General features: G+C 43.4%; 1 protein-coding gene across 1 annotated transcript in view; it reads left to right on the top strand.

Moving 5' to 3' along the window:
- Positions 1-821: 821 nt before the first annotated feature.
- The window catches only part of PLEKHO2 (pleckstrin homology domain containing O2), a 39,229-nt gene continuing 14,097 nt past the window's right edge, over positions 822-25,953 (top strand). Inside the window, exons 1-4 of the mRNA XM_087704315.1 lie at positions 822-1,042; positions 16,619-16,771; positions 19,379-19,495; positions 24,195-24,299. Coding sequence (XP_087560441.1) covers positions 1,034-1,042; positions 16,619-16,771; positions 19,379-19,495; positions 24,195-24,299 — 384 coding nt within the window. The 5' untranslated portion in view covers positions 822-1,033. The remainder of the gene's footprint in view (positions 1,043-16,618; positions 16,772-19,378; positions 19,496-24,194; positions 24,300-25,953) is intronic.

The raw sequence follows: 25,953 nt of genomic DNA, 5'->3' as shown, positions 1-25,953 counted from the left end.
ACTGCAGATAACAGTCAGCTGAAGTGGCTGCAGTACAGCACTCTAACCACTGCGCCACCACGGCTCTCATAGGAGGGGGAGAGGGAGGAGAAGGACACCTATGGTCTTCTCTGAGCTTTGTTGTTTTCTTGCAGACTTCTCATTACCCAAACTAGGTAACATCATCAGTGCTGGAAGGGAGTGGGGTGTGCAGGGAGAAGGAGGAGGAGGAGAAGGACACCTAGGAGAAGGAAGAGGAGGAGGAGGACAACTGTGAGGTCTTTGATGCTCTCCCAGCTCGCTTGTTTTCTTGCAGACGTCCCATAACCCAAACCAAGTAACACCATCAGCCCTAGCATTTTATCCGACTAGGCTTAGTCTGGCGACGTTAGCATCCTCAGGCCAGCACTGATGCTCTTAAGCTAGTTTGGGTCACGAAACGTCTGGCAGAAAACAAGCAAGCTCGGAGAGCACCAAGGACCCCGTCCCCCATCCTTCCAACGACGTCCTGTCCCCCTAGCAGCCTCCCCCCTCCGCCCCCACGCTCGGGGAAGGGGGTCTCCTCCACCCCCACCCCCAGCTCCGCAACAGCGGCAACTGCAGTCCCTTGCAACTTCTTGTTGGTGCTTGCGCGCAAAGTTTGCCGAGGGCTTCGGAGGGGCGCCCCAAGCGGCGGCGTTTCGAACCCAGGACTTTTCTTCGCTCCCTCCCCTTGCAAGTTACAACCGCCCCCCCTCCCTGTCGGCTCCGCCTTTTTTGCCTTTTGCCTTGCCCTGCCTCGGCTTTTGCCTGCGAACCGGCTCTGCGGTGGGAAGCCGGGGTGGGAAGAGAGCGAGCGCGTCCGTGCGCGGAGATGGAGCCGCCCCGAGGCGCGTGAAACTGGCAGCGGCGGTGGGGAGCGGGGTGGGGGTGGCCCGGCAGCGGTGCTTCTTCCTTTCATTTTCGGCGTGCAAGAAAAGCCGCCGCCCGTCGGATCCCTCGGCCTTTTTCGGGCCGGCCAATTGGGGAGAGACGGGGTGGAAGCTGGTCGGCTGGCTCCTTCCACCTCCCGACCATGGAAGATGTGAGTAATGCGAGGGTTTGTTTACGAGGCATGTTTTTGAAAAGGGGTCCGGAGTTGAAACAAAGTTTTAAGTTTCCAGTCCTGTGCGTGGCTTTCCTTGCTTAAGAAAAAGGGGGGAGAGTTTTTTCCCCAAATCCGGGAGCTGCCCCCCTTTCCTCTCCAGCCTTTAAAAAAAAAATGATTTTAAACCCAGACTTTGTTTTTGCTCCGAAGTTTAAACTTGGGTGAGTTTTAAGCCAAGGGGGAAGGAAAGGGTCTTTTAAGTTTTGTGTTGTGTTTCTGGGCTGGGAAGAGTTGATGAAGAGGGAGGATGGATGGAGGCCCTTGGCGGGGTGTGTGTGTGTGTGTGTGTGTGTGTTGGGGGGGGGGAGTGGGGGAGGAAAGAGAAGCGAAATGGGCCTTTTCTTCCTGCCTGCCAAGATTGCAGAGGACACGAAGCGGGAGGGAACGCTGAAGAAAAAAGCAGTGGAGAAAAAAGGCTGGGAAGGTTTGTTTTCCTGCGGGGGGGGGGCATCAGCCTGGGAAATAGGGGAGGAGAGGGCGGGCCGTGCGAGGGAGTGGGGCCATTGAGTTCTCTGATAGCCCCCAAAGTTGATAAAATATGAGCTGGGAAAGACAGGAAAAGTTTTGCTTGTCTGGCTGGGAGATGCTCCAAGTTCCTTGCAAAGGAGTAAGACAGTTTGAGAGGTTAATCCCTTTTATTTTGGGGGAGGGATGGATTGGGGTTCAAACCTAGGCCTGTGTTTTGGGCAGGTAAGCCACCAGCAAGTAACTCTTCACCTTTAGTAAATTGGGAAAAGTGACCGGGATGTGGAGTATGGATTGACTAGCTCTTGTGGGAATGCCGTGAAGAGTGGTTGGGGAGCCCTAAACCAAAGCCCTAGGGCACCCCCAGGGACTCAACCTGCCTTCCCTCCCAGCAGTTTCTGTCCCATTCAATCCTGTCTTTTTGCATTCTCTTTCAGTCCTTCAGCTACCCTGGCTGTGTGTGTGTTCATATAGGGCACCTTCACCTGTGTTTAAAATAATCATGGTTTATTCATTGAATCTCATTTCCTGCATTTGTGCATAAATGATGTACCCAGTAGCCTAATTTGCAAAATAATACAATCATGATAATAATAATCATAAGGGAGCCAAACTAACCCACCTTTGGAATGTGGCATAAACGCAGCCTGTCGGTTTGCTATTTTCTTTCTTGCACGGATGTGGAAGGGGGGGTTGGACTAGATGACCTCTTGAATTACCATCTAACATTCCAAAGATCCATTAAGACAGAGAAGAAATATAGATGTGTGAAGTGCTGGACTTGGGGGAAATTATGGAGCCTCGGATTCACACAGTCTGTGATCCAGTACTTAACAGCATTTCTATGTCCTTTGCTCTAGGATGCCAGCTGTTTAGGTAGCCCATTAAAATAAAATTGTGGCATCCTTTCTCTGTACTTCAGATGCCCATGGAGGTTAGGGGTTGCCACAGTTAAATGGCTGTGCCCAAAAACCAGAGGTAAAGCAACCTAAAGGACCTTTTTCTATTAGAGTTCCCATCTGCTTTCTCTGCTGAGATCTGTAGCTCAGAAACAGTAGTGAGGGGGGATGTATGCAAATCTGCCACTTCTGATTGAACAATTTACTACTCAACTCAGCTTTTGATTTAGAAGATGCTCCTCGTCATCCTTTGCCAGTTGCCTTAGAAAGCTTGGGAGGGTGAAAAAAATAATGCATCGATTTAAATCTGCATTTCTGCAAAAAAGAAAACAAATCTGTGTTGCTATCTTTTCTAGAAGCAATTCTAGAAGGAAGCCTGGTCTAGAATCAGCGGCAAGGGGAAGATAAGGAGGTCTGTTTTCTATTAAGCTGATTGACTCTAATGAGACTGAAATGACTTGTGGGAAAGGGATGTGAGGAATAGACCAGGATAACCAAGCAGAGAGCTTCTGGCTTAGCATATCATGGGAACCTGGTTGAATGTAGTTTATTCAGGAACTTTTACCAACTTTTATCAACGCAACTCATGGCACACATTTGTTCCCATTTCCTGAATTGTGACTGTTGTCCGGCTGCGCTGATGTTGCAAAAATAGAACTTATAGATGGAAAACTCCAAAGAGTTTGTTTCAGTCGCATCATTTTATTTTATTTTTATCGTTTGCATGGGAATATTATAGAACAAGCGGTCCTTGTCCTGCAAATAGAATTCCGTTCTTTTCCAAAGAATTTCCAGCATCTTTTGTGCTTCTGAATCTGAACTCACCCCCCCCCCCCATGGAGAGCAAACCATTCCTGTCCTTGACCTTAAGAGTTTAAATGATTCATTTGTGTCTCTTTTATTATTATTATTATTATTTTTAGTTCTGTGTCCCCTGGTCCCCTGTTTTTTTTCTTTTTCTTTTGCTTAACAACTCTTGTCTGTTCAAAGAGGGTCTTGCCTTCTTCTGCCAACAACCTGTTTGCGTTCTTTCTGACTCAGGGCATTTCTATTATCCTGGCACCACGAGTCATTTTTGCCCCCCTCTTCTGCTCACAGGGGCTCTTCCGCACACAGAAAAAAATGGCTTTTCACGAGCCCTTCAGCTGTTCCGCCTTCTCAGATGAGGAAATGGCCCTTTTAATGCTTTATAAGGATATGGCAATGGTAGGGTGTGAATCTGCTGATCTCTCTCTATTGCTCCCTGCCTGCCTCCTGCAGCAGAGAGGAGAAAGGCAGATACTGAAGCTTCCTGCTTAAAAAGATTTGACATTGCTTGAGAAGAGGGAGCTGATCCCAAGAATCTTGAGCTGCAATCGGTAATCCACAGGCAGCTATTACAAGACATATATTTAAACTAGCATATTAATCAATCGGATTAGAGGGACCTTGGAGGTCTTCTAGTCCAACCCCCTGGTCAAGCAGGAGATCCTATACAATTTCAGACAAGTGGCTGTTCAGTCTCTTCTAAAAAGCCTCCAGTGATGGAGCACCCATAACTTTCTGGAGGCAACTTCTGTTCCACTGGTTAATTGTCCTCACTGTCAATAAGTTTCTACTTAATTGCAGGTTGCTTCTCTCCTTGATTACTTTTCAGCCACTATTTTTTTTAAATCTTGCCTTCAGGTGCTTTGGAAAATAAGTTGACCCCCTCTTCTTTGTGGCAGCCTCTCAAATACTGGAACGTTGCTATCATGTCAACCCCTAGTCCTTCTTTTTCACTAGGCTAGACATACTCAGTTCCTGCAACTTTTCTTCATATGTTTTAGTCTCCAGGCCTTTAATCGTCTTAGTTGCCCTTCTCTGCAAGCAGGTTGCCTTAAAACCAAGCCAGAGAATTTATTTTCCTTCAGATACCACAAACAACCTGCTCCTAGGCCTTCTCTCATCATTGGCCGGGATGATCGAGAGTATCTCTCAACGGTGGTGAGTTAACCAGAAAATTGCAGCTGAGCAACATTGCAAGTTTCCATTCCAACCTCGACCCAACAAGACCCATTGTCTGTGCCAGCCCAGCATTGACTTATGGTATCTGATAATGATTTCCCCCCCCCCCACTAGAAAATGAACTGGAGATGAAGCACCAGTAGGCCTCTTCCTGGTTCCCCTAACCACCATTTGCTCAATTAACCCAATTCTCTGAATTCAAACATGGAACCCTCCTGCAGCAGAGAGGAGAAAGGCAGTTACTGAAGCTTCCTGCGTATAAAGATCTGATATTGCTTGAGAACAGGGAGCTGATCCCAAGAATCTTGAGCTGCAATCGGTAATCCTCTGAATTCAAACAACATGGAACTCTAAGCTTAAACATTGCTACCTGGATTTTTGCACGATGCATTAGCCTAAAACATGGCCGGCTTACTTTGTGATTCACTCTGTTGTGCAAATCCAGTCGTTTCATGCAAACTATTCCTTTCAATTATTCTGCAGCTAGGGAGTGACTGAAGAGTTATTTCCTTCCTGTTCTTTCTCTTGGTAAAAACCAGGAGTTTTAGCTAAGATTGTAACTTGTGGCATTGTGGTGATTTTTCCAAATGTATTAACACCTGGTGTAAAGATTTGGCAACTGCTCCTGTATTTTTGACTTATGTCATTAAGAGCTTAAGGTATATAATAATTACTTTGCTGGATCATTTGATACAGTTTTATGGGTTTTTCCCCCATAACTGGACAGTGAGATGTTTCTGAACAAATTGATAATGCTCTTGTCCTTATGTTATTGTTTGCTTTCGGCATCTGGAATATATATTTTTTTAATTGCCAAAGGAATACAGAATTTATGGATCGGTTTTATGTATTTTTTAAAACCTTTTGAGGCTTAGTCCGCGCCTATTTATTTCCTTTTTAGACACGCTTTCTTTACTCAAAACAATTTGCTCCTTATTTCATAATGCTGCTTTTATGAGGTGTGACAACTTCACTCTGACTGCGGCGGCCTAGTCTGCCAACAGTGTGAAGAAATAGGGCATCATAACAATTTCTTATGTACATTCTGTAATTCTGCTGATGTGCTACTTGGAGCGCAACGGTTCGTGCACAAAGTTTTCCTCTAAAAAAGGGTTTTTGCAAGGCGATATCGGGAAGAACAACAATAACAAAACCTATAGCTACCAACTTCAGCTTATGGGTGGCCTTAAGCTAATGCACAATCATGGGTGTTCCCTTTCTCCACGCTGACATCCCTCGTCTTCACTTCTGTGGGTGTCATGGAAACCATACAAACAAACCCCAGCCTCTATTTTAACTTAATGGTTGGAATGGGAAGGGATGGTCCTGCATTCTAAGCCAGTAGGTTCTCAACACGGCCCCCCTTTAAATACCTTTTGTGGCCATGAGACCTCCAAGACTTTAAGTCAAGATTTAAATCATAACATTTCCTCCAGCCTTTGGGAACCCCCTGTGTTGACAGGTTGAGAACTACTGCTCTAAGCTATTGCTGTGGCCCGCCAGCAGCCAACAGAGCTGGCAACAGATTTGGACAGTGAGGAGGTTGGGGAGGGATATGGGCCAGTCCTGGAGTCTGGGGAAGGCTCAGATGAGGGCTCTGTGTCAGAGGCAGAGAGGGGGCCAAGGCTGTGTGCCAATTATCAGCTGCCTTCAGAGTCAGACATCAGAGAGGCAGATGAACAGCTGGAGCCTGTTCCCAGTGTGCTCATGTGCAGAGTTGCCAGGCGAAGGCCACAGCTAAAGAACAGGGGTCGACTTGAGAATAAGGCCACAGGTGGACGATGAATGACCCCTCCCAGAAGAAATAAAAGAGGAGCAAAATGGGAGTGGAGTTTGTAGGAGACAATTAGTTTGCTTAATTGGTTCGTGACTCTCTGAGACTCCTTGCCAAGTTTTGCAGATATCGGCCTGTCAACTCTCCAAGCCAGAGAAGGTCTATGACGGTAAATCCTCCCTTGAAAGATTTTGCTGGATGTGAATGAGAAGAATTCACAGTAAATTAATAAAAGGGGTTTTTGTCGGGACAAGGAGTTTGCTTCATGCTCTTGGGAAGACTAGTTCAGGACAGCTATTACGTAGTTTGTGGGTAATCCTTGACTTACGACCATTCTCTTACTGACTGTTTGATGTCACAACAGATGTCAAAAGAGGGGTATTTATGACTCAAATGTTCTGATTGCTGCCCCTCCTGTAGTCATGTGGGATGGTCGCATTTTAAGCCCGTGGCAACTGGCCCCCATTTATACCTGTTTGCAGGCTCCCCTGGTTACATGCTGATGATTTCCAGGTAACTTTCAGATGTCAGGCCCAGAAATTTTACGTTATTCCAATAGGTGGCTTACTGCCACGCAGTTATTGTATGCACAAGAGAGGGAAAGATTCAGCGCTGCCCACTCTGGTCAGCGAAACTGACAAAATTTTGACTTCTTTGATTAGAGAAAAGACATTATCTACATTTATGAGTGACTGGAAGACTCTTAGGGACAGAAGTGGGGAAAAAACTAACTTGTGATGTATAATTCTGACAATTAGACAGGATAGGTCCTAGAGAGATACGGCATAACTATAGAGTGATTGGTTAAAATATAATTGTGCTTATTATGCCTGCTGTGGAGAACATCAAAAGCCATTGCTTTGTATTTTTTTCCTTTCTATTTTCCTTTATTTTATTTTATTTTCCTTTCTTTGCTTTCTTTCTTTTTTTCTTTCCTTCCTGATTCAGGTAGTCCTCGACTTATAATCGTTAATTTAGTGACCGTTCAAAGTTACAGTGGCACTGAAAAAGGTGACTTACGATGATTTTTCACACTTAACGTCCATTGCAGCATCCCCATGGTCACATGATCAAGATTCAGATGCTTGGCAGCTGATACATATTTATGATAGTTGCAGAAATATGATGCAACCTGGAGTCATGTGATCAGCGCAACCAATGGGAAATCCAGACTCACTTAACCATGTTATCAATTCAACAAATGCAATGATTCACTGATTAACAATTGCTAAATTTCACAGTTGCTTAATAGTAGTAACTGTGAGAGAGAACTTGGAGTCCTAGTGGACAACCATTTAAATATGAGCCAGCCGTGTGCAGCAGCTGCCAAAAAAGCCAACACAGTTCTAGGCTACATAAACAGAGGGATAGAATCAAGATCACGTGAAGTGTTAATACCACTTTATAATGCCTTGGTAAGGCTATACTTGGAATTCTGCATTCAATTTTGGTCACCACGATGTAGAAAAGATGGTGAAACTCTAGAAAGAGTGCAGAGAAGAGCAACAAAGATGATTAGTGAACTGGAGACTAAAACATATGAAGAACGGTTGCAGGAACTGGGTATGTCTAGTTTAAGGAAAAGAAGGAGCAGGGGAGACATGATAGCAGTCTTCTAATATCTCAGGGGTTGCCACTAAGAAGAGGGAGTCAAGCTATTCTCCAAGGCACCTGAGGGTAGAACAAGAAGCAATGGGTGGAAACTGATCAAGGAGAGAAGCAACTTAGAACTGAGGAGAAATTTCCTGACAGTTAGAACAATTAATCAGTGGAAGAGCTTGCCTTCAGAAGTTGTGAATGCCCCAACACTGGAAGTCTTTAAGAAGATGTTGGATAGCCATTTGTCTGAAATGATATATGGTTACCTGCCTAGGCGGGGGGTTGGACTAGAAGACCTCCAAGGTCCCTTCCAACTCTGCTATTGCATTGTATTGTATTGTATTGTAAATTACCAACTGTGGCAAGAGAAGCCGTAAAATGGGACAAACTCACTTAGTGAATGTTCTACTTGGCCACATAAATTTGTTGTTGTAATTTGAAGATTACCTGTATTATAGATTGTATTGGTGTTTTATTTTTTTCAGAAGTCTTGACATACACCTGTCAATTTAACTGTCAGTTTCACCAACTGTACATATTTTCTTTTATTTGCTGCTTGGAAGAAAGTTTAGACAAGGAAGAAAGGCTTAATGTAATCTTGACGTGGTATTTAGACTTGGTGTGCACCCAGCCAGTGTAGAGTCAGAAAGAATTGAGTTAACTTGGTTGCACGTGTACCTCTCTCTCTCCTTGCTAAAGGGGTGGGTGGGTCTCACGTGAAGAATCTGTGTCAGAACCTGCGCAGGTGCATCCTTTTCTGGTTCATTTGGACAACTACAAAAACATGAATTAGGAGGAACAAAGCTTGCAGATTCCAGCAACTGGAAATACCTCTTTTCAAAGCTATTGCAAGGATCTTAACAGTGACATATACCTGGGGTCAGTTATGCAGAAAAATGCAGTGTAAATTTTTACGACAAGCTAAAGTTCTGTGTAAGGGGCTCAGTAACTAAGACGCTGAGCTTGTTGATCAGAAAGGTCGGCGGTTCGAATCCCTAGCACCATATAACGGAGCGAGCTCCCGTTACTTGTCCCAGCTTCTGCCAACCTAGCAGTTCAAAAGCACGTAAAAATGCAAGTAGAAAAAATAGAGACCAACTTTGGTGGGAAGGTAGCCACATTCTGTGCACCATGCCGGCCACATGACCTCGGAGATGTCTTCAGACGTTGCTGGCTCTTTGGTTTTGAAACGGATAGGAGCGCCGCCCCCTAGAGTCAAGAACAACTAGCACATAGGTGCGAGGGGAACCTTTATCTTAAAGTTCTTTGTGATACTTTCACGTGAGGACACTTGTACACAGTATTATTTGGGAGCAAAGCAGACAAGATATCAGAGCTGCAGTATTTTGTGTAAGTTATTTGCAGGCTGTCTTGAAGGGTGCAACAGCTTAAGGCCGTGTGTGCAAGAATAAGTGTTTAAAAAAGCATCCTGCTTCTAAAAATGGCATCAAAAAGGCTTCGGTTAGAAGTCCCAGTATGCCTAAATTTGTACACAGATCTGAAGGTGACAGGAAAGACTCAACTTCCTGATACCTTCAGTAGATTTCTTTTAGGGCCCTTTATCTAAGCAAGCTATATGAGTCGACAAAAGTTGAAAGCACAAAATTTGGTTTATATTGAATTAATTTCAAATTACGGACCCGAGATAACCTTAGGTTGTGACTAGCAACAGCAAAAGCACTTAGACTTATATAGCGCTTCATAGTGCTTTACAGCCCTCTCTAAGCGGTTTACAGAGTCAGCCTACTGCCCCCAACAGTCTGGGTCCTCGTTTAACCACCTCGGAAGGATGGAAGGCTGAGTCAACCTTGAGCCTGGTGAGATTCGACCTGTCAAATTGAAAGCAGCCGGCAGTCAGCAGAAGTAGCCTGCAGTACTGCACTCTAACCACTGTGCCACTGTGGGCTCATCTGGATATTGTTGTTATCACTGCAGCATAAGAGTAATTTTGTTGACCCTCAAAAAGCTTCACATTCAGAGTAACTTACAGTGCTCGCTTGCGCAGTTCTGCTCGGAAATAAAATGCTATTGTCCTATAGAACACGCTCCAGGCTAAGAGTTGTGATGCGTTTAAGCCTTAGCTTCTAAAAATACAAACTGAGCAAATATCACTTGCATCCTGAAAGCAGCAAAATAGCAAAGGGAATTTTTGCATCCAAGAATTCTCAGCCATACACAAACAGTATTTATATGCATGGTGGCCATGATGGGGTCTTAATGGCTCAGCACATTGCTCAGAGGGAGTGTAGATGCAGATCAGATGGATTTTGTGCTTTGACAGATAGCAATAGCGCTTAGACATATATACCGCTTCACAATGCTTTACAGCCCTCTCTAAGCGGTTTACAGAGTCAGCCTCTTTTCCCCAACAATCTGGGTCCTCATTTTGCCCACCTCGGAAGGATGGAAGGCTGAGTCAACCTTGAGCCTGGTGAGATTCGAACTGCCAAATTGTAGGCAGCTGGGAGTCAGCAGAAGTAGCCTGCAGTACTGCACTGTAACCATTGTGCCACCACTGCTCCGATAATAGCTTATGTGGTCCTAGACTACTTCGGCCATTGCACTAAGCCATGGTTCATTTTATAAACCACAATTAGATGAAGTCCTGCAACATGCAAAACCAACACACAACTATTGGTGTTGTTTAGTGTATTGTATCCATCATCCAATATATTAAATGATGATGAGAGTGCTCCATCACTAGAAGATTTTAAGAAGAGATTGGACAGCCATTTGTCCAGAGTGGCTTAGGATCTCTTGCTTGTACAAGGGGTTGGACTAGAAGACCTCCAAGGTCCCTTCCAACTCTGTTAATTCTATATGATCCCAGCTAATTGTGGAAGTGGTCCATATTGGTACTTCCTTATTTTATTGCTATCAAAATTAACAAGGTACGTAATTCTGATAGGCTGGAAGCTTAAGAGGCACTGGTGAGTGAGCAGAATTCATTTCTGTTCCATTTCTCTATCTCATTTCTCTTCTCCCCACCCATTTCTGTATATATATACTCTTTGGTTATTTGTATTCATTTTTAGATATTCTATACACCCTCAGTCAGTCAGTCTGAACCCTGAACAAGGGAAGAGTTACTGGGTGATTGATAAACCAACTGTTCAGTCTGTTTCCTGTAAATGTAGCTTCTCTTGGAAAAGCATAAACATTTGTATGAACTTTGATGGAAATTTGGATATGTGTCCCAAGTGCCTTTGAGAACACATTCACAGCAGGCTGATTTAAAATATATTTTAAAATGGACTGTCTTTCTCTATTTAGAAATGTCGAAGAGACTCTAGAATCATGGCTTCTTCTTTTCTTCCATTCAATCATGTTCAATTCTCAGAGACTGCCTGGACAAATCCTTGCAGTTTTCCTGGCCAGGAATTTTCAGAAACCATTGCCTCTAGCTGGTCTTCATGGGTGACTGAAAACGGCCTGAAAATGGCCTCAAATAGCAGTTAGTTAGACTTATATACCGCTTCATAGGGCTTTCAGCCCTCTCTAAGCGGTTTACAGAGTCAGCATATCGCCCCCACAGTCTGGGTCCTCATTTCACCCACCTCGGAAGGATGGAAGGCTGAGTCAACCTTGAGCCGGTGAGATTAGAACCGCTGAACTGCAGATAACAGTCAGCTGAAGTGGCCTGTAGTACTGCACCCTAACCACTGCGCCACCTCGGCTCTTTTAAAACCGGGCCAAAAACAAGAATGTGCATGCCAGCCAGCTGGTCTTTGGGCTTCCAGTGCTCCAGCGTGCACAAAGACCAGCTTGCTGGCTGCGCACTGCCCAGCTGGTCTTTGAGTTTCTGGCGCTCTGGTGTGCACATGCATGGGCTTGCACATATGTTCCGTTTTGGGCATTTGGTGCTGAAAAGGTTCGCCATAGCTGCTCCAAAGTCATGTCTGGATCTCGGTTAAATGTTATGTGGGCTAGCTACTTGCTACCTTAAAAACCCTCAATGAAAGCTCGGAGGTTCTAGAGAAAAATATTAGTTTTTAGCACAGATAAAAACCAACTTCTTCAATATTGCGTTTTTCAAACTTCGTGCCTTTCCTACAACCTTGAACTCCTTAACAAGGTATCCTACTTTCTAGAGTGTAGGTCAGGGTGGCGAAAAATGGTCTTTTTAAAAAACAACTTGTGGACTTCAAGTGAAGTCCACAAGTTGAAGTCCACAAATCATAAAGGGGCCACGATTCTCCACCTCTGGTGTAGGTGCTCAGTTCATAGCACTGAACTTGAAAACACCCAGCAGTCTTTTGAAAAGATGGGCTGGGATGTATAGATGGTCTTTTCAGCAAAATAGATTTCTTCTACTAAACATCTTGGTAAGAAACCACAGGTAGAACCAACATTTTGTGTAGCAGATCTGTGGCTCAATCCTCTAGCGTTTCTAGTTAAGACAATTGAGATGGGAATCCATGGCCTCTTTATGACTTGTGGACTTCAACTCCCAGAATTCCTGAGCTGTCCTGGGCCATAAAAGGGCCATTGTTCCCTACCCCTGTTTTAAACCAAGGTGGAGCTGTCCTTCCCCACCAGATGCCATCCAGATGTCTTCAACCTCAGCCTTCATAATTCCTAGCCATTGTAAGCAGAAAATACGTATAACCTGGGTTTTTTTTCTCATCTTCGTTTATAGAGAAGTCATGTCCTGAATTTTTAGTGTTATCTTCCTCTCCACCTTCATCATCTTCTCCACCTTTCCATCAACACAAGCTCATCCATATTTAACCCTCCCTTCCTGCCCACCCACCCTCCTATCCAGTAAATGGCCAGGAAGGAAGGGAAGGAAGAGTTTTCCACAGATCTGGACAGATCTACTGGCAAAGGGATTTTGAAGTATGTTGAATAGTGCTTTATGCTAGTTTTGTAAATCCTGCACCCTAAAGGAAATAGGTTGTCCCCCTTATTCTAAGATAAACAATTGGTAGCAGTTCTGTCCAGTATAATGAGGACTTACTCATTACATTTTAGCTTGGTCAAAAATACTTTGCAACAATCTGATTCCAAATAAGTCTTTATTTCCAACAGACCATGTCCTTTTCAATGTCTCTCTATGCATCTTTGAATGCATGAACTAATTATTACTATTATTTCTTTCCTTCCTTCAGGTGATTTGCCTTTTTTTAAAAAAAAAAGTCTGGATCCAAAACAATGTAAATCATTATTCAGGAAGTTCTAATTTTGGGATCTGATGAAGAAAGGAAGGCCTGGTCTCTAAAGACAGCGACTTCTCCCTTCAGCATCAATTAGATTTATTTATCTATTTATTACTTTGCCAAACATGTAGAAGATAGCAGGTATAAATATGAACAGAGACATGAAAGAAAGAAATGAATACAAATAAATGGGGACAGTGGAACAGGGATGGTAGGCACACTGGTGCGCTTATACCCGCCCCATTAATGGACCTCTTAGGAATGGGGTGAGGTCCACACTAGACAGTTCAAGGTTGAAGCTGTGGGGATTTGAGGATGTAACAACAGAGTCAGGTAGAGCATTCCAGGCATTGACCACTCTGTTGCTGAAGTTGTATTTTCTGCAATCGAGGTTGGAGTGGTTTACCTTGAGTTTGTATCTATTGTTTGCCCGTGTATTATTATGGTTGAAGCTGAAGTAGTCATTGACAGGTAGGACGTTGTAGCAGACAATTTTGTGTACTATGCTTAGATCAAACCGTAGGTGGCATAGTTAAGGTTGTCCAAGCTCAAAATTTTGAGCCTGGTGGCATAAGGGATTCTATTGTGAGCAGAGGAGTGGAGGATTCTTCTTGTGAAATACTTCTGGACCCGCTCAATCGTATTAAGGCCCGAAATACAGTGTGGATTCCAGGCAGACAAGCTGTATTCAAGAATTGGTCTGGCAAAAGTTTTGTATGCCCGTGAATGTTGTAGATGTCGTGAAATAGAACTGAATGGTGCTTGGCTTAGACAATGGAAACCTCTTGCCTTTAGGAAGCTTGGAGGAAATCACACAGAGCATAAAGTGTACATTTTTGGAAATACCCTGTGGGATTCTGCTGAAGTGATGTGCGCAAACCTTTAATGGTAGAGATCCAGTCATTCCGAGACCAGATTTAAAAAAAAAAAAAAATGGATAAGAGGTATAGACCGTCAAGGACAAACTATATGTTGAAGATCTGTTCTTCAGAATGGTCTCTGAAGTTTATTTAACGGTTTTAAAAAAACAACAGCAGTAGCAGACTTATATACACATTGCAAATTCTGGTGCAATGTGACAATGTCTAAAATCAGATTTTAATCTGATTTTAGTCTTTAAAATTGTTGTGGCTCGCCAACACCCAGCAGAGCCAGTGGCAGATTCAGACAGTGAGGAGGTTGGGGAGGAACCTGGGCCAGTCCTGGAGTCTGGGGAAGGCTCTGAAGAGGGCTCTATGTCGGAGGCAGAGAGGGAGCCACAGCCTTCTGACAGTTATCAGCTGCCTTCAGAGTCAGGCATCAGTGAGGCAGACGAACAGCTGGAGCCTGTTCCCAGTTTGCGAATGGGCAGAGTTGCCAGACGAAGGGAACAGCTAAAGAACAGGAGTCGACTTGGGAGTAAGGCCGCAAGTGGATGATGAAGGGCCCCTTCCAGAGGAAATACAAGAGGAGCGAAAGGGGAGTGGAGTTTGCAGGAGACCATTAGTTTGCTTAATTGGTTTGTGACTCCGAGATTCCTTGCCAAGTTTTGCAGATATCGGCCTGGCAGCTCTCCAAGCCAGATAAGGTGTGTGACTGTAAATCCTCCCTTGAAAGACTTTGCTGGATGTGAATGAGCAGAATTCACAGCAAATTAATAAAAGGGTTTTTTTGTCGGAACCAGGAGTTTGCTTCATGCTCTTGGGAAGCCTTGGTCAGAACAAAAATCAGATTCAGCAGGGGGGGCTGGACTAGAAGACATCCAGGTCTCTTCCAGCTCATTTGTTCTATTCCAGATTTAGAACCGGGTTGCCTGTATGTGAAGTTTCCCAATCAGCTTGAGACAGAAGAGGAAATCCTGGCTCCAATTATTTAGGTGGAGAGGCCCAGCTCAAGCCAGAGGCCTTATATTTCTGCTCGGGCAAGAAGCTAAATTAGCACATTAGACTTACAATCTTTTTTTTAAATATAATTCATACTAATGGGAAGGAATCTTTTAATTTTTGGTTTTGGTTTCCCAAAGAAGAAGAAGAAGAAACTCAGAAACCTTCTCTTGGCTTCAGAGTAGTAGTCTTGCATTGATTTTATTATAAATTGGCCAAGGGGAATTTCTGTATGAACATCCTGTACTTCAACGTATAATCATCTTTCCTGCATTCCCCCCCGTCCTTCTCTTTGGCTTCTCATCCTCCATTCAAGCTCAAGGGGAGACTTGGGATCAGTAAACACGGAGAGCCAATGCATTTTGTCGTGATATTCCTGTTGGTAGTGCCTCTGGTGGGAAGAGTTAGCAAAAAGAAATGAGTTTTCCACCATTGCAGTAAGAGAGGCATTCGGGGCCAGCCCTACCACAGGGCAGTGTGAAATTGTGGTTGCAAATGATAGAGGTTCCAGATAAGTCATGAAAACACTCCTTTGTGGAAGGCACAATTGTGTGAGCCTCACAGCTTGTCCTAAGTAATCGACTTTTTGGTTTTCGGATATGTTGGGAGACCTTCTTGTGTCATCAATCTTGAAAGTTTCACCTGTTTGGTTGGTATTTGGACCAGTGGTGGGTTTCTAATTTTTTTACTACCAGTTTGCACGTGCACAACGCTTCTGCGCATGTGTAGAAGCATCCAGGCAGGTGGGTGGAGCCTCCCGCCGCAACCATTACGAGTTCACCTGATCCAGGCCAAACCAGGAGCAACCTACCTCTGATCTGGACCTAGAACTGATGGAAAGGGCACTGTAACACTTTGACACAGGCCCTCAAATGTGTTGGGTAACTTGCGTGGCCAACAAATATTTTCCTGTTCATCTTTGACACATGAATGTCTTAGGTGTGGGTGTCCTTTGAGATAGTCAAATGTTTTATTTATATTTATTGTGGCCCACCAGCAGAATCAGACATGAGGAGGTTAGGGAGGAACATGGGTCAGTCCTGGAGTCTTGGAAAGGCTCTGACGAGGGCTCTGTGTTGAAGGCACAGAGGGGACCAGGGCCATTCGACAGTTATCAACTGCCTTCAGAGTCAGACATCTGTGAGGCAGACGAACAGCTGAGCCTGTTCCCAGTGTGCCCATGCGCAGAGCTGCCAGATGAAGGGAACAGCTAAAGAACGAGGGTTGACTTGGGAGTAAGGCCACAGATGGACGGTGAATGGCCCCTTCCATAGGGAATAAAAGAGGAGCGAAAGGGGAGTGGAGTTTGCAGGAGACAATTAGTTCATTCCTGCATTCTTGCCAACTATTGTGGTGTCTGAAAGATATCACCTTGGCTACTCTCCAAGCGTGATAAAGGTCGGTAATTGTGAACTATCTTTAAAGACTGTGTGCCGGGTCTTTGCTGGAGAGGAATTCACCATAAATTAAATAAAAGGGGTTTATTGGGACGAGGACGCAGCTTCATGCATCTCAGAACAATATTTTAGCAAAGTATCGGGAAAGTAGAACACCTCTGAATTCACATATTATTTAAACCAAAGCAGTCTTGTTTCATTTTGGTCATGCATGTTGGGTGAACACTATCTTTTGCTTATTGAACCATAGTTAAGGGACTCTCCATCACCCCTGAAGGTCAGAGGGAAAACTTAGAAAATCAGGACTTTTGCAAAAGCAGCTTACGAATACCTAGTAATACCTGTCTTTTTTTTTTCCTGGTTTTATTCTAGGGTTTGAAACAGGAAAATTCGGAGAAGTCAAAGAGTCCCACTTCAGGAGATAAAGTTGGCTGGGTCAAGAAGAGCAGCGGGGGCTTTCTGAGTCTTTGGAAAGAGCGTTACATCCGGCTCTGTAAAAACCAGCTCTTGGTGTACGAAAATGAGGTAAGACAAGGGAAGAGAACAGTGGTGGGATTCGAAAAATTTTACTACCGGTTCTGTGGCCGTGGCATAGCTTGATGGGCGTGACAGGGGAAGGATACTGTAAAATCTCCATTCCCTCCCCACTCCAGGGGAAGGTTACTGCAAAATCCTCATTTCCTCCCGATCAGCTGGGATTCGGGAGGCAGAGAATAGATGGGGGTGGGGCCAGTCAGAGGTGGTATTTGCTGGTTCTCTGAACTATTCAAAATTTTCACTACCGGTTCTCCAGAACTAGTCAGAGGAGTCTCAACAAACTCATGGACTTGTTCCAAACACAAAAATGCTCTTCCTTGCTTGGGCTTCACTTTGGTTCCTTCTCCCCCTCATCGGGAATGTTTCTTCTTCTGTTAAAAGTTTAGGTCCAGAGATCATCCATTAAAGCATCGGGTAGATAAAAATGAAGCACAGGTAATCCTCACATAGTGACCCCAGTGGGGACCGACAAAACTCCACGCGATTGTGATGGATTTATAATCTCACTTCCACTGGGATTGTTAAGCAAATCGCTGCGGGTCATTAAGGGAGACATTGTAAAACGATGGCTTATGATTTCACTGCCAGCTTTTTCCTGGACTGGTTGGGTACCGGCTGTGAAGCAAGAGAAGAGTGATCGTATAAATGTGGGTCCTTGCAGTAGTTGTAAGTGTCCACCAGTTAGGAATTGGCCAGATGTTGATCATGTGATTGTGAGGTTGTAAATGTGAGGACTGACCATCATGAGAGAGAGAGAGGGAGGGAGGGAGGGAGATGGATAGATTCTAACTGTGAAGGATGACCATTAAGGCTTGCTCTGTTGCCCTATTTTACAAACCGTAAAGATCAGGAAAACTGATTTGGAAGGAAGATGAGAAAAGGGTTTGCAAGCCAAAACACAGCTTAAAATGAAGAAGATTAGCAGGATTCTTGGAAGTTGCCACTCATCAGCCAAGCGGCCAACTGAGCAGGGAGATGATTCAGCTAGTTAGTTTTTTGGCCCACTGTGATGAAATGGATTGCATTTTTATTTATAGCCACTATTTTTAATATTCCTCTCCGGGTATACGGTACACTTACAATTTGAGATTATTTTTACTCCTTCCTTCCTTCCTTCCTTCCTTCCTTCCTTCCTTCCTTCCTTCCTTCTTTGCACATCCTTTTTTCTTTTTGTTTGTTGCCAATCACGATGAAAGGTGTCAAACAGAAAGGACTTAACCCATCATCTCAGAATCAGAAATCTGCCTCCAACCTTTTCTGGCTCTTGCTTATGATCACTGCAGGTTCTTTTGCATAAGTGCAATAGATAGACAGGATGTTCTTGGATTAACCTACTTTTCTCATACAATAACTGGGCCCATTTGGAACAGGATACATTTCACTCAGCTGCTGTTCTTAATTATTTCAACTGAATTAAGTAGATGACGGTTCTTTTAAGTCTGGGATGTTTAGTAGTGTATTTGTTCCCCTGTGTGGGGATGGCTGGGAGTGAGATTTAGCAGCTAACATTGCATCCATAGATGCCTGGTACTCGTTATTATTTCCTGCCCTCTTTTCACCTACAATTATGTGCGAAATATATTTATGGTTTAGCCAAGAAAGCGTTACATTTCATACATGTGAGGAACTCGGTTTCAGAACATAAAATGCTTCTGTCACAGGGTCTCTGCTGGCTGTTGAGGTGACCTGAAACGCTTTGCTGTAATTTATGCAAGATATGCTTATGCTTCATAAAAACTGATTTTTTCCCCTTGGGATCATGAAAAGGGTGTTGGTTGAAAAGGTAGGTTTGAAATATGCTTTCTTTCATATGCTGGTCAGAATTCTAAACTACTTCACTACTGCAGTCAGCAAGAGCAAGTTCAAGTGGTCCTTTTTTTTCCCCAAGAAGGGAATTAAATATAATTTGAAATCAAGAACGAGCTGGGGTGGAGCGTTTGGGTTATATCTCAGTCAAGTTGCTCATTCCTTTGCTTGCTGCTGCTTCTTTTTACTTCCAGATCAGTGACTCAGCATGCAGCATATTTAAGTTTAAGAAGTATTAATTATGCAAAACAGAAGAAAGTCTCTCTCTCCTCACCTGTATTTATGCAGGCTGAAAATAAGTAACCTTTGATTTATGCAATGGCACAAGTGCACAGAGAGATCAATAATTTTCATCCTCTCTTTGGTCAGACTGGATTGAAACTGGAGTCAGAGGAGAGGAGCCCAGAGGCGTGACTTCAGCTTCAACCCAGTCTCAAGGCCAATTGGCTGTGAGAATACCATCACTGGACCATCCTGCAAACACCTCTTAAAATAACAGTTCAGGTAAGACCAAGAGAGTGATGATATCATCGCATAGATATTGTTGACAAGACTTTGTTCTTTCAGATGCCCACAAACTAGGGGAGAAATTGCTTGGAGGCTAACAAGTTGATTTCTAGTTACTCCAGTAGGTGTTATTCGAACTGGATCAGACTCCAGATATTGAGTTGAGGTGCAGCACAAGCATAGACTTCCCTAATCTGGGATCATTAGTGCCTGTCTTGCAGAGGGGTGTCACATCTCACGCTTTACAATAGAGAGAGAAAAACGTAGTGTTGTCTCTTACAGGAGGAACAGAAATGTGTTGAGAGTTTTGAACTGGAGCATTATGATCGATGCCAAGATTTGCGAGCCCTCCTGAAACGGAAAAACAGATTCATTTTAATCCGTTCTCCAGGATGCAAGGTAAGAAGTCCTTTCTGTTCTGTATAAAACTCCTTCCCATTCCATTCTCCTGCCTGCCTGCCTACTTCCTTCCCATCTCCTTCCTTCCTTCCTTCCTTCCTTCCTTCCTTCCTTCCTTCCTTCCTTCCTTCCTTCCTTCCTTCCAACCTTCTTCCTTTCTTCCTTCCTTCCTTCCTTCCTTCCTTCCTTCCTTCCTTCCTTCCTTCCAACCTTCTTCCTTCCTTCCTTCCTTCCTTCCTTCCTTCCTTCCTTCCCATCTCCTTCCTTCTTTTTTTTTTTAATTAAGAAATTTTTAATTTTAATTTGAAACAAGTACAACATCTTTCTTTACATCTATAGAAAGTGTATCAGTCGATCACAAATAAACTTTGGTACATCTCCTCCACAGTCAACAAACATAACTCATATTAACTCAAGCATTTTGACTCAGATATTCATACATATCACCATCATCATATATCCATTTTCATTTGACTGTAATTATTATTTAAAAATATTAATAAAGGTAATAATCTTGAACAATACATGCCCACACCAGTGGGAAAAGAAAAAATCAAGAAGAAAAAGCAAAAAAAAAAAGCAAAAATAAAACAAAAAAGACAAAAAGGACAAAAGACAAGGCAGGAAAGAAAAAAGAAAAAACAAAAAAAAGAGAAAAAAAGGAACACAGGTATCTATTATAAAAAAGAAAAAGTATATCAGCTGGTTCCTTCCTTCCTTCTAACCTCCTTCCTTCCTTCCTTCCCATCTCCTTCCTTACTTCCTTCTTTCCTTGCTTCAGTTAGAATGCTACCACAATTTTATAACATTGGCTTCATCTTTAGTTGTTGTTGTTTTTTGCAATTTGCTCCATTAATTCTCTATGAAAATCGGTATATAAATCTAATTGTGATAGACCTCTACTTGGAAGGATTTGTTCCTTAAATACTATGGTATGTGGGCTCTCATCTTGAGTCCTTGAGACTGGAACAATCTTGTGTTTATTATGATCCCTTATAATAAACAAGACTGGAACTGTGTCTTCTAAACTTCTGTTCAGAGACAGCTCTGTGTCATATCTGGAAGATGATACCCATCTTCATATGCGGCCTTCTCCTGGGAAGACATATCTCGAAGGGACAGAAAAGCCTGAATGTTTGTAAGGCCTTTTCTGAAGTTCTTCCTCCTTTGGACATCTCAGTTACTCCTCTTTTACCTCCTGGATTATGCTACTGGCAGCCTCCTCCCTTGGATTGCATAACCGCATTCAACCAAGGCAGTCAAGAACAGATAATCCAATAATGGAAAATCATCATAGAATGAGCCAGTGACACAACTCTTTAACCATCAACATCTACAACGAGGGCAAAAGCCTGATCATTCAGGCAGGCTCATTCCTGATTAAGGAGAGAGAATATGCTACTCTGACTTCATGGAGAAAGCATGCCTTCTTGGGAAGGAACCAAGATATTTCTCTCTCTCTCTCTCTTTTTCCCCCCTTTGTCCAAGCAAACTGAGTCTGACCCTCCCATTTCCCCTCCTCCCCCATTGCCCTGCTTTCCAGCCAGCAACTTCTTGTGGCAGAAAGGAAGTTTGATCAATGGGGACTGTGCTTAGAGTTTAAATGACTGTAAAAAGGGGGGAAAAAAGACCCTGCCTCTTGCACTATTGTAAAGCGACTTTGTTAATAAGGGTGATTCCAGTTCAGTTGTTTGGGAGCTCAGATGGAGACAGATGCTCATCCAACAAGTTTGGCTTCTCCGTTTCCAACAAGGCTGCTCAGCTAACTCCTCCCTTGCAGCAGCTGCAGCAAAAATTAAAATCTCTATGTATAAAAATGGCTGTGTGTATATATGTGTGTGTGTTCCAGCATAAGTCTGGAACTCCTCAAGCAATTTCAGCGAAACTTGGTACACAAATGACTTAATCTCTGGAGAAAAATACTGTGGGGGTAAGACACCCCTAACACCCCTCGGAGTGTGTGCTCTGTTAAGATGCAGCCTGTTATGCCCTTAAATGGCTTCTACTGTACAGTGCAGTGGAGCTGCCATGGTAACGCCTTCACAGTACTCCACAAGGGGGCTCCCTCTGGTAAGGGGAAAAATCCAACATTAGAAATTAGGTTTGGTCTGGACATTTCCCCCCTATAAATAAATACCCGGGCAACGCTGGATTATAGGCGAGTATAAATAAATATTGAAGGAGGAGAGAAATTGCTTAACTCCATTCTAATCATTGGTGTACCTGGCTCTGCCTTCTGCAAACTCAAGGCTGCATTGCATAACTTGTTCCAACTCTTGAGTGCAGGTGGACATCTCTCCTCCAAAACCTGGGTTGGGCTATAGCTAGAATCAAAATGGATTTCACTATATTTTACAGAATCCTAACATCGTATTGTTGAAAAGGGCCCTGAGCTCAACATTATCTATGCTGGTTTCTTCTGCTCCTGATAGAAAGGCAGGGATATGCAGTGAGTGAATGAATGAGATCTAGAAGGTACAAATGTTCAAATCTGGCAAATTTTGGATTGACACCCATTCAGTTGCAAATGGGTGGGATAGACAGTAGATGGCAGAGATTATCTTGTCCAAATCATTTCTTTTTTTAAACAGAACGATAGAATAACAGAATTAGAAGGGACCTTGGAGGTCTTCTAGACCAACCCCCTGCTCAATCAGGAAACCCTACAACGTTTCAGACAAACGGCTCTCCAGCCTCTTCTTAAAAGTCTCCGTTGTTGGAGCACCCACAACTCCTGAAGGCAAAACGTCCCACTGATTAATTGTTCTCAATGACAGGGAATTTCTCCTTAGTTCTAGGTTGGGTTCTATCGTTGATTATTTCCCATTCATTGCTCAGTAAAGTTAGGTTGCAGTGCTCCCTTGATGTGAAGATAAAAGGGGAGAGGGCAGAAGACAGAGGAACACATTTCTGATTTAAACCTCTCCCTTGACATTGGACCTCTCTACTTCCGTGATGGCGAACCTGTGGCATGCGTGCCACGGGTGGCACACACAGCCCTCTCTGTGGGCACGTGCACCATTGCCAGCTGCTCTTCCGGGTTCCGTTGTATGCATGCGCTGGTTGAACTGGCCAGTGAACCTGTGTGTGGCCGAACCCTGAAGAGAGCAGCTGCATCCATTGCGCATGGATGCAATGGAACCCAAAAGAGAGCAGCTGGTGACTGTACGCACATGTGCACCAGCCAGCTGCTCTCTTCCGGGTTCCGGTGCGCCAATACGTGCACTTCAGTTTTGGTACTTGGTGCCAAAAAGGTTAACCATCACTGCCCTATTTCATGAAGCATGATTTCCCTCCCTCACTCCCCCCCTCTCCCTTTCTCTCTCTCTTTCTCTTTCCCTCCTATTCCTGCAAAAATGTTTAGTTCAAACGAAGCTATTTTCCCTTGAAAAATCTTGGTTGATTCCCTTGTGATGATGACGAAAATGTTGACGATGACAACATTATCAGTAATGATGCATTGGCGCCAGCACAGTTGCTGTCCTGGAACATTTCTTCCCTGAGTGATTTTTGCAAGATCAGGTGTTTTTACATTAGATTCATGACTGTCCTTAATCTTCTGTGGATGTGATTGTGCCTTTGGGTTACTGGGCTGAATCCGATGGAGTTTGCTTCTCCTGAAACACCTGGTCCCACGTCCTGTGCCATCCTTACAGTCACAAAGAACATTTTTTCCCCTCGAAACATCAGCTCTAGAGGTGAAGAGGAAAAAACCCCCACCCTCTTCTTCATTCATGGAATCCAAACATTGATTTTTAAAAGCTGTTAATTGCCTTTGACTTTCCTTTTAGCAGAAAAGCTGGGTAACAATGTGTTTACATTATAAATGTCCACAGACTCCATTCTTTTCTTTCAAGGATTTCATCAACATACTTCTACATAACATAACATAACATAACATAACATAACATAACATAACATAACATAACATAACATAACATAACATAACATAACATAGCATTAACATAACATAACATAACATAACATAACATAACCCTTCCACTCCTGGTAGAATAGAATAGAATAGAATAACAGAGTTGGATGGGACCTTGGCGGTCAAGTGTGATTGGACACACAAGGAATTTTGTCTTTGGTGCATATGCTCTCTGTACATAAAGAAAAATAAAATAGAATACATTCATCAAGAATCATAAGATACAACACTTAGTGATAGTCTTCGATTGCTAATAAGTAATCAAATTATACTAGGAAACAAATAAAACAATATAAATTGTAAAGATACAAGCAACATGGCTATAGTCGTAAGTGGGAAGAGAAAGGTACTAGGAAGGAAGAGAAGAATAATAGTAATACAGTCTTAGTAGCTAATTTGACAGTGTTGTGGGAATTAGTTGTTTAACAAAGTGATGGGAAAAACTGTCCTTGTGTCTAGTTGTATTGGTTGCAGTGCCCTATAACGTCGTTTTGAGGGTAGAAGTTGAAAAAAATTATATCCAGGATGTGAGGGGTCTGTAGATATTTTCACAGTTTCACAGATAGGAAGGTAGGTAAATCAAACCATGTCCATTATCTTGCATATGGGCCATTTCTGGACCATTCTCTAGCTCTGATAAGAAAATCTTTTCCTGGTGGAAACTGGATAGCACCAGCTGGTATTGCAAGGAATTAATATTCTTTTTTTGTAGTGAAATGTGAATTGCTTTCAGGCAAGCTCTCTTCCTGTTTTTTTCCTGCTCAGGTGCAAGATATCAAATTCCAGGCATCGTCCCCAGAAGAAAAGGAATTATGGATGAAAGCGCTCAATGATGGCATCGGCCGAGGAAAGAATAAGATCTTTGATGAGGTCAGTTGCAGTTGCAGCCAATGTAATCCTAAATTGCATTAACAGGAGTACATTCAAGGTCACATGAGGTACTAATAGCATTCTATAAAGCCTTAGTAAGACTACACCTAGAATACTGCATCCAGTTTTGGTCACCACACTATAAAAAAGTTGTTGAGACTCTAGAAAAAGTGCAGAGAAGAGCAACAAAGATAATTAAGGGACTGGAGGCTCAAACATAATGAAGAATGCTTGCAGGAACTGGACATGGCTAGTCTAGTGAAGAGAATGACCAGGGGAGACATGACAGCAGTCTTCCAATATTTGAGGGGCTGCTACAGAGAGGAGGGGGTCAACCTATTTTCCAAAACACCCGAAGGCCAGACAAGAAATAATGGATGGAAACTGACCAAGGAGAGATTCAACCTGGAAATAAGGAGAAATTTTCTAACAGTGAGAGCAATCAATCCATGGAATGGAAGTTGCCTTCAGAAGTTGTGGGAGCTTCATCGCTGCAGACTTTCAAGAAGAGACAGGACTGCCATTTGTCAGAAATGGTGTAGGGTCTCCTCCTTGGGTGTGGGGGGGGGGTTGGACTAGATGCCTACAAGGTCCCCTCCAACTCTGTTAATTGCTTAAATCTTAGCTTCAGGTTGTTCCTAACATTGCTGTAAGTTTGTATGTCAATGAAGACGCAAAATCACCCAAGCCAAAGGTGTCTGAAGGTTGAATCATGACAACTGAGCCAAACTGTGTTAATCTGAGGCGTTTCATTGCTCATCCAAGCAACTCCATTAGTCAGAGTAAAATAATTAAATAGGCAGAGAATCAGAGAGTGGTTGGAATGTATCAACTCTTGCCACACCAGCTTCAAGGATTTCTCCCCAAAAAGAGTTGCAACCTGTTTTTACTCTGAACGATGAAGTTGCTTGGATGAGCAATGAAACCTCTCAGATTAATAGCAATAGCACTTAGACTTCTAAACCGCTTCATAGTGCTTTTACAGCCCTCTCTAAGTGGTTTACAGAGTCAGCCTCTTGCCCCCAACAATCTGGGTCTTCATCTTACGCACCTCGGAAGGATGGAAGGCTGAGTCAACCTTGAGCCTGATGGGATTTGAACTGCCTAACTGCAGCTGGCAGTTAGTTGAAATAGCTTGCAATACTGCACTCTAACCACTAGTTTGCTGCAAGTTGTTATACTGTCTTCTTCCATTCCCCATTCGTCATATAAGCCCAGGCTGGGGAAAGTATATTGACCCATGAGAATCAAGAAAGCTGTTGAAAGATGTGATGGTGGGTGCTCCAGCACTGATGATGTTATCTAGCTGGGTAATGAAATGTCTGTAAGGAAACAACCAAGTTCAGAGAGCACCAAGGACCCTCCACTACATTGCTTCAAAACCTGGTATATTTCCAGAAACCCATCAGGTTGCTTTTTTCATTTAAATGTTTGGAAATCCACAGCGCCGATTCTCTTAACGGTTGGGTGACCAGAGGATTTGCATATACAGTATAGATACTGAGGAGACTGGAGATTGAAGCTGCCAGGTCATAGTTTATTCACCTGTGGGTGGAAGGAGACAGAGACTGAAAAAGATCAGGGGAAAGAAATGAGAGCTGAAAAAGAGAAACTTTGGTGGCTTTAGAAGAGAGCCACGGGCAAGGCGTGTAGG

Source organism: Thamnophis sirtalis, unplaced genomic scaffold (assembly GCF_051295495.1).
Source record: "Thamnophis sirtalis isolate CommonGarterSnake01/CBP01778 unplaced genomic scaffold, rThaSir2_p1.2 scaffold_2, whole genome shotgun sequence".
Lineage (NCBI taxonomy): Eukaryota > Metazoa > Chordata > Lepidosauria > Squamata > Natricidae > Thamnophis > Thamnophis sirtalis.
The sequence above is the reverse complement of the archived record's forward strand: the minus strand, read 5'-3'. Positions and strand labels throughout refer to the sequence as shown.